This window comes from Lipotes vexillifer, unplaced genomic scaffold, assembly GCF_000442215.2.
Source record: "Lipotes vexillifer unplaced genomic scaffold, Lipotes_vexillifer_v1.1 scaffold84, whole genome shotgun sequence".
Classification (NCBI taxonomy): Eukaryota; Metazoa; Chordata; class Mammalia; order Artiodactyla; family Lipotidae; genus Lipotes; species Lipotes vexillifer.
The window spans coordinates 822,724-831,939 of NW_006783414.1; the positions used below are offsets into that span (position 1 = coordinate 822,724).

At 44.5% G+C, this 9,216-nt stretch overlaps 1 protein-coding gene across 1 annotated transcript in view; it reads left to right on the forward strand.

Moving 5' to 3' along the window:
* Nucleotides 1-3,154: 3,154 nt before the first annotated feature.
* The window catches only part of FAM91A1 (family with sequence similarity 91 member A1), a 39,550-nt gene continuing 33,488 nt past the window's right edge, over nucleotides 3,155-9,216 (forward strand). The window contains exon 1 of the mRNA XM_007456045.1: nucleotides 3,155-3,282. Within this exon, the coding sequence (XP_007456107.1) occupies nucleotides 3,211-3,282 (72 nt within the window). The 5' untranslated portion in view covers nucleotides 3,155-3,210. The remainder of the gene's footprint in view (nucleotides 3,283-9,216) is intronic.

Here is a 9,216-nt window from a genome sequence, read left to right on the forward strand (position 1 = left end):
ATCGTGGTGCGCGGGCCTCTCACTGTCACAGCCTCTCTTGTTGAAGAGCACAGGCTCCAGACGCGCAGGCTCAGCGGCCATGGCTCACGGGCCCAGTTGCTCCGCGGCATGTGGGATCTTCCCAGACCAGGGCTCGAACCCGTGTCCCCTGCATTGGCAGGCAGATCCTCAACCACTGCGCCACCAGGGAAGCCCTGCTTCCTGGTGTTTGAGGGAGCAGTCCTGTTCCTGAACTTCCCAGCACAGGGGTCTTTGAGCCCTGTGGATTAACCTATGGTCTCTCTGAACTGCTTTGTTTCCCATCTCTCAAAGACTGGCGCCTTGGGGGAAATGATGCAGATCAGTATTTTAATTAGCACCTGTGTTTCATAAGCCAAGCTCTGTCATCAGTTCCTACTTAGAAGGGCTTGTTGTTTGGATTTTTCCCATACGTAGCTTTGACCCACTACCATTTCCTCCTTCAAATTTCTTTCTCAGCTACTTGCTACATTAGGATCTTTTCTATACTCATCTTTCCTATTCTACTTACTGAGTTAGATTCTTTTCTTTTGATGGTCAATTTTCCAAAGGTCCGTGTCTTATTGATTTAGCAGGTGTAAGTTCACTTCCACCATCCCCTGTCTACTTCTGTAGTTTTTGATGTGCCTATAGTCAATATTTGTTGATAAACAAAAAAGATGAATTTAGCAGGTGCTCATGTTTGCTATAATTCCCTAAACAATGGTTTACAAAGATTTAAAAATTATGTTGACTTTAATTTTCATTGTTACATTGCATTAAATCAAAGTTAGACTTTGGAAGAATATGAGTTCTTCTACACTTAATTATTCAAAAAGATATTTTTGAGGGGGATTTATGTTGTTGACTTTAAATGAACATTATCTGAACTGGAACAGCAGGCGGAACAGTTCAGTGAGAGCCTGAATCAAGGAATTGAAAGGATGGCTCTGGCAGGAGAGAGTCTTAGGCTCCAGTTTGGCGCTGTCTCTACCACCTGTATGATCTTATGAGTAAGTCAGGCAGCCCTGCCAAGCCTCGGTTTCCTCCTCTGTTAAACTGGGATTTTTAAGAGTGGGATTCTTTCATAAGGTTGTGAGAAATAACCTGTTGTAAGTCAAGGGCTTAATACATAGCAGCCAGGCAATCGATACTTGTTGAATAAACATCTCATGGTCAGAGTTCTTGTAATTTTAGCTATGATGTCGAGGGTCTGTAGACACAGGAGTCAAAGCATTTACTTACGGGCTCTTATAGTTGGATAACACGAGTCCAATGTCTCTATGCAAGGGCAGCGTGGGTCATGTTTGTTTCAACCCATCAGAGGTAATAAGTTCTCTGCCATGCGTCACGCTGCTGCTGAGCTGTGCCCTAGGTGTCATAAAAAGTTCTAAGTATACATCTGTCATGTGTGGAATAAAATATTTAAAACCATCGTTTTCTTTTTAAAAGTTATTTATTTTCCTTGTTTTCTTGGCTGTGTCAGGTCGTATTTGCGGTACACGGGATCTTCGTCAAGGTGTGTGGGATCTTTTGTCGTGGCGCTCTGGCTTCTAGTTGTGGAGTGCGGCTTTATCTTTCTAGTTGTGGCGCGAGGGCTCCAGGGCGCATGGGCTCTCTCGTTGAGGAGTGCGAGCTCAGCAGTTGTGGTGCGGGGGCTTCGTTGCCCCGCAGCATGCGGGATCTTAGTTCCCCGGGACCAGGGATTGTCCCCTGCATTGGAAGGCGGATTCTTTACCACTGGACCACCAGGGAAGGCCCTTAAAACCATGGTTTAAAACTGAAACAGATACTGTGGTTGCTTGCCATTAACAAGGGTCGTGGGTTTGCTAAGCCAGTGTAACAAATTCTGGAAGAAAGTATCCCCAAAGACCTTCTCACTAGAACTGAAATTAAGAGTGTCTTAATTTCTGCCTTTAAAAAGTGACTCCGGAGCCATCTGTAAGGAGCAGAGCAGTAACAGGCTGCATGCAACAATCTTGTCTCCTAGATTACTTCTGGACCTCCCCCACGTCAGCACCGGCTGTTTACCATTTCAACTCCCTGAATCCCTACATTTTAAGAATTTGGACCTTTGTGGGAATTCCCTGGCCGTCCAATGGTTAGGACTCTGCGCTTGCACTGCGGAGCCAGGGGGTTCAACCCCTGGTGGGGGAACTAAGATTCTGCCAACCGGGTCGCAACAAAACAAGAATGTGGAGCTCTGAAGGAGAGCCCAACTGTTCCTCTTCCACAAGATGTAGCAGCTATCAGGAGGGGATGAAGCATCGCTAGACCTTTGCTCCACTCCACTGGGGGGAAAGCTCTGACGTACATATTTCCTTCATGAGCCTGGACCCCTTCCACCTGGCCTCGGTTCGGGGTTGGCTCTTAAGAGCTCCCGGGACCTCACCGTTCTTGCCGGTTTTTTTTTTTGCGGTGCGCGGGCCTCTCACTGTTGTGGCCTCTCCCGTTGCGGAGCACAGGCTCCGGACGCGCAGGCTCAGCGGCCATGGCTCACGGGCCTAGCCGCTCTGCGGCACGTGGGATCTTCCCGCACCGGGGCACGAACTCATGTCCCCTGCATCGGCAGGCGGACTCTCAACCACTGCGCCACCAGGGAAGCTCTCTTGCCCGTTTTTAAGTCAACTATGGCCCCCTTCCCAAGTCGCTGCTTCTTGGCCGGCCCTCCCCCAGCGCCTGTAACCGCCTGCTCCAGGACCACCCGGGCTCGCATTTGGGGGAAAGTGGGTCATCCAGCAATGGCAATACAAACCCAATTAATTCATCCAGAGACTGACAGAAGGACAAGGAGCGCGCGAGCAAGGTACCACTACCCGGGTCCCTGCCGGCTCTACCTCGCTGCCCCGCCCCACAGCTTGCAGGGGGCGGGTAGGAAGGCTGATCCCGGGCTCCGCCCCCCGGCCTCGGCCCCCCGGCCTCGCGCCGGCGGGCGGAAGTGACGTACGCCCGAAGCCATTTCCGGCGGGCCGAAACTAGGAAGAAACTTGGAGCCGCAGAGGCGTCCGGTCCCCTGTCTCCTCTGCTCCCGTGCCCCGTGGCCCGGGCCGCACCGAGCTGTCGGGAGCCCAGGCCATGGGGCAGCTCGGGCCGTCCGCAGTGTGAGGCGTGGGGCCTCCCGCGGCCTCCTCGGACGGGCTACCGGCGGGCAGGCGGGAGGCGTCGTTCCAGCTGCGGTCCTGGCCGCCGCCGCCCTCCCGGGCTCCCGGCGTCATGAACATAGACGTGGAGTTCCACATCCGGCACAACTATCCCTGGAGCAAGCTGCCGGCCAACGTGAGGCAGGTATGGAACCTGGGGCCGGGGTCCCGCCCCTCCGTCACCTGCTCGCCGAGCCCGCGGGGCCGAGGCTGGCGCCTCTGGGCTGGCTCCCGGCCTTCCCCCGCCTAGGGTCTTGAGATAACCTACCCGCAGCCCGCGGGTGAGGAGGGGACGGTCCTGGGGCCACAGGGGCAGGATGGGGCCGTTTCGAAATGGGATGGAATGGTGTCCAGTGGACTCGCTTGGCGCCTTCGCACGCAGACTCCCTTCAACCGGGCACTGCGCTAGGCACCTTCGAAACAAATTTAAAACACGACTCTTGACCTCCAGAACTGCGGGATGGTGGGAAAGGGACGAGAAACAAATGAATCCGTTACAGGCTGATAGCAGCTCACACGAACCTGCACGATAGTATATGCGAGCGCGCAGAGGAGGGCGTCAGAAACCGTCCAGGGAGTGTCAGGACGTTGTGTAGGGGAGGCATTTAAATTGGGCCTTAAAGGACGAATAAGAGATAAGAGGGATTCAAGATTTTTCCAGCGAGAGGGAAAGTCATTTTAAGAAGCTTGGACGAGTGAAAGCGTGCTTTGAGAGTAGTGAGAGACCTCCTCCATCACCGGAATCCGGAGGTGTAGGTGTATTGGTGTGTTTGGCGGTGGGGCTTGGTGAGTGCGTGGGGAGTGGTAGCGGTCAGGGCCGGATTTTGAAGGGCTTTCGGACTTTGTTTTGTTGGACTTGAGTCTGTCAACAAGATGAGTTTATTAGAGATGTTGCAACAGTAGAGCGACAGGAGGTTTTTGTCCGAGAGGTAGTTCTCAAATGCTTGAGTGTTATTTTTACTGAGTTGTTTTACAGGTATTTATTGAACACCTACTGTGTGCTATGCCTTGTTTTAGGTGCGGGTTATTTGCAACAGTCAACACAGAAAGCCCTGTCTTCATGGAGCTTACGTTTTAGTAAAGAAAGACAGTTAACAAATAAGTGAATAAATACATAATATGGTGGGCGGTGGTAAAGATTATGAAGAAGTGATATGTGCTGTATAGAAGGCACTTTTTCTCTCTGGTCATAGATGGACCTTCAAGTTCCCGCCATCTTGCTTGGTTGAGAGTGAAATTCTGTTTTCCATTGGTGCTGGACACTGGCATATTTGGAAAGTTTGGTTTGTTGTTGGTGGTGATGGTATAAGAATTATTACTTTGCCTCCTTTCCCAGCTTGGGGTCTTAGTTCCAGGAAATGAATAATTTAAGGTTCTGGCGGTGCATCGTGTGGCAGAGAAAACGCTTTCACTTCAAGATACCCAAAATACAAGGAAGTGGAAAGGTAAATTTAAGGAACTCAGAATTCTTGGGTGGCAGTGGCTGCCCATGTGACGTTAATCTTGAATGGGAGGAGGAAAGCTCTAGACCTGAAAGACTAAGTTTCTCTTGTTAAGCTGGAATGAGGGCTTTGATGGGCACTTTTTGTTTTTAGGGTTTTGTGGCATATGGCAAGACAGCTGGAAGAACCAACAATCCTTTGTTTCCATGTTTTCTCTGCTCTTCGTTTCACAAAAATAAATGTAACATAATAGAAGAAAGATGGATGATTCAGTTATGTCCAACAGAAATAATTGATCTTAATTAGTATTGGGAAAAGGCTTTTTTTTTTTTGCATTTTAGAATTTTATTTTATTTATTTTTTTATACAGCAGGTTCTTATTATCTGTTTTGTACATATGGCAAAAACCTTTCCAAACATTAGTCATGACTATTAAAAATAATCTCAGAACAGTGTTATACTTAAGCACAAGCATGACATTAAATTAAAACTTTTTGGTGAGATCACTTACAAGAATTGGTGTTTTAGCTTAGGATAAGCTTCCGCTTGTAGAAGGTGTTGCAGAACCCATCTGTGCAAGTTACTTCATGGATTTTCTCTAGCCTTGCTCTTTTTCCCTAGGTCTACCTTAGATTAGTACATCAGCTTTCTGTCTGGTGTCTAGCACTCAGAAAAGTACCTTCCTATCCATTCTTCATACTATACTGTGGTGAGGTTTCTAAAATGCAAAGCCAGTCCTATTTCTATTTGTCTCCATAGATTACATGTTGCTTCATTTTGAATTGAGATGTTAACTCCTCTAGAAAGGTTTTCCTGACCTATCTCTGGAGTAGTTCACCCTCAGGTGTGCTGCCCCAGCACTGTATTTCTCACCCATAGCACTTACCCCACTATGTTGTATTTTCTGGTTACATCACTTGTTTTTGCTTTTGTATTTTGAGCACCTATCTCTCGTAGTTGGCTTTTAGTAAATACTTTTGCAGTGAATGAGTGATAGTATCAGTCTGAGATTTTTTTCCAGGAGCTAAAGCTTAGTCCGTTTAAAAGTGGGGAATAGTCCTTGTGTGGAAAGAATTTGGTTTTTGGTGTTACAGATACTAAGTACTTTGATAAGAGCTTCTGGTAAGTTTTGATGAGTTTAATTTGAAAGTGACTCATATTTCCCAGTTTTGAAAGCTGGTGGAAGGTGATTTAGATTTTTTTTTTTTTCTTTTTTGCGGTATGTGGGCCTCTCACTGCTGCGGCCCCTCCCACCGCGGAGCACAGGCTCCGGACGAGCAGGCCCAGCGGCCATAGCTCACGGGCCCAGCCGCTCCACGGCACGTGGGATCCTCCCAGACCGGGACACGAACCCGTATCCCCCGCATCGGCAGGCGGACTCTCAACCACTGCACCACCAGGGAAGCCCTAGATTTTTTTTAATGTATTTTTTTAAAAAATGTATTTGAAAAAATAGTTTTTATATAAATGAGATGAAATTTTTTTACATGGTGTGAGCTATACTAGACTTTCAGAAATACATTAAAAAGTTATGGATCAGGCCATTATTTCAGGATCTTTCTATGTAGTTTACCAGTGTTCATTGTTCAAAACAATTCATAGGTGTTTTATTTGAAGGGAAATTGTATGATGAGGTTCCAAGGAGGGTCAATTAAAAAAAACTATTGCGTATTTTGGGGGAGGTGGTGCACATTGGGGTTTGTAGGAGCAAAAGCTTTAGAAAGAATTCTTTATGCTTTTAGCATCATCTGATCCACAGTGGGTGTTTTACAGCCGGTTTCTGTGTCACTCCGTCTGTTTTAGTTCCTTTTATCTGCAGCCCAGCTTCATTTGTCAGACCTGGTGGGAATTTCTGCAGGGTCTGCACTGTCTCCCAGTAAAATGACCTTTCTTTTCGTTGCCTCCTGTAGTGGCAGCAGTGTTTTAAAATGTGGATGGTGGGAAATTGGGGTGGGCGTGGAAGAGGAGCCAAAGAATCTTTGTGAACAAAGCAATTATATTTTATGTACAAGGGTAGTGAAGAATAAAATCAGCTGTTAATGCAGTTTTTAGTTATTTGTGTGTCTGCACATGTATCGATCAGGACCAGTCATTACTTAATGACTAGCGCGAAGACTTAGATGTTTAGTAGATACTGTATTCTCTAATTAACTTATAAATAACGGGGGCCTTATATTTTGTGTAAGTGGCTTGATTTACACTTTTTATCCTGGAGCTACTGGGAACAGAATTTTAAAGGGAGAAAACAGTTGTGAATTAGAATAAATTAAGGGACTTATTTTGAAACAGAAGAGTAAATCCTCAAGTTTGGAAGTTGCTGAGATTTTAGCAAATTGTCTGCTGTGTGAGTGAGTGTGTGTGTTCTTTGTTGCTTGAGAAAGAGACTTTTATTTGGCAGTAGAGCTAGAGGAGATCCTTTAAAATTTTACAGAAAGCCTAATATTTTGAATCCCCTAAATATCTTCAGTACTGGCCCTGGTTTTGGTGCTACATAAAAGATAGGAGAGCAGTATCTCTACAATGAACTTTACTCCTAACTTCTTGTAATGTTAAAATGGATGAAAATAATGTCAGCACATAACATTTCAGCAGTAGTGTGGCTTATGGTTCAACCTGTGATAAATCAATTAATCTAGATGCAGGAAGAAAGATTTTTAGTTTTCCCACATTATATCCCTTTTTTCTTAAAATGCTACCCACCAGTAGTTCCAGTTGTGTGCCAGTTTATTTAGATGTGAGTTTCATTTGTTTTGTGAAGATGGCCTTAAGTGAAAGTATGTGCATGGACATTTACCTTGGCTTTCAGAAACCTATGCGTGAGAAGTATAATAACTGAGTCCTCTGTTCCTTCTGTCATTAATCTCTTAAGATGTCTTATTTTATAGTGTGTTGGAAAGATCATAGCTAGTAATTAGAAGGGGGATAGCAGTCACATATTAAATTAAGTTTATGGTCTCACATTGACTATCATGTTAACTATAATCAGACAGACTTATTCTTTGCTTTCATGAGAACCCACTTTTGAACTTAAAACACTAAATTCACAGCTAGAAAGCATTTTGCTCACTAAAAAATATATCGGAAATTCTAAAATTGTCTTAAGTGTTTTCTTATGAGGCCATAAGATGACGTTTTTAAGAAATAATCGTATTTAGAGGTATATTGTAAGTGTATATTCTCCAGGAATCTTAATTTTTAATAATCATAGCCCTTAACTGTAAGTAGTCATCAGACGGGGATCTGTCCTTAGTGGCCATTCTTAAATTTAAATAAATGTAGGTGCAAGAATCCATCCATCTACACAAATTGGAGACGGTCAAGAAGGAAATCTTTTGATGATGGCCATTCTGACCTGTGTGAGATGATATCTCATTGTAGTTTTGATTTGCAATTCTCTAATGATTAATGATGTTGAGCATTCTTTCATGTGCTTGTTGGCAATCTGTATATCTTCTTTGGAGAAATGTCTGCTTAGGTCTTCTGCCCATTTTTGGATTGGGTTGTTTGTTTTTTCGATATTGAGCTGCATGAGCTGCTTGTAAATTTTAGAGGTTAATCCTTTGTCAGTTGCTTCATTTGCAAATATTCTCTCCCATTCTGAGGGTTGTCTTTTCGTCTTGTTTATGGTTTCCTTTGCTGTACAAAAGCTTTTAAGTTTCAATGGGTCCCATTTGTTTATTTTTGTATTTATTTCCATTTCTCTAGGAGGTGGGTCAAAAAGGATCTTGCTGTGATTTATGTCATAGAGTGTTCTGCCTATGTTTGCCTCTTAAGAGTTTGATAGTGTCTGGCCTTACATTTAGGTCTTTAATCCATTTTGAGTTTATTTTTGTGTATGGTGTTAGGGAGTGTTCTAATTTCATCCTTTTACATGTAGCTGTCCAGTTTTCCCAGCACCACTTATTGAAGAGGCTGTCTTTTCTCTACTGTATATTCTTGCCTCCTTTATCAAAGATAAGGTGACCATACGTGCGTGGGTTTATCTCTGGGCTTTCTGTTCTGTTCCATTGATCTATATTTCTGTTTTTGTGCCAGTACCATACTGTCTTGATTACTGTAGCTTTGTAGTATAGTCTGAAGTCAGGGAGCCTGATTCTTCCAGCTCCATTTTTCTTTCTCAGGATTGCTTTGGCTGTACGGGATCTTTTGTGTTTCCATACAAATTGTGAAATTTTTTGTTCTAGTTCTGTGAAAAATTCCAGTGGTTGCATCAAAAAATCTACAAACAATAAATGCTGGAGAGGGTGTGGAGAAGAGGGAACCCTCTTGCACTGTTGGTGGGAATGTAAATGGATACAGCCACTATGGAGAACAGTATGGAGGTTCCTTAAAAAACTAAAAATAGAACTACCATATGACCCAGCAATCCCACTACTGGGCATATACCCCGAGAAAACCATAATTCAAAAAGAGTCATGTACCAAAATGTTCATTGCAGCTCTATTTACAATAGCCAGGACATGGAAGCAACCTAAGTGTCCATCAACAGATGAATGGATAAAGAAGATGTGGCACATATATACAATGGAATATTACTCAGCCATAAAAAGAAACGAAATTGAGTTATTTGTAGTGAGGTGGATGGACCTAGAGTCTGTCATACAGAGTGAAGTAAGTCAGAAAGAGAAAAACAAATA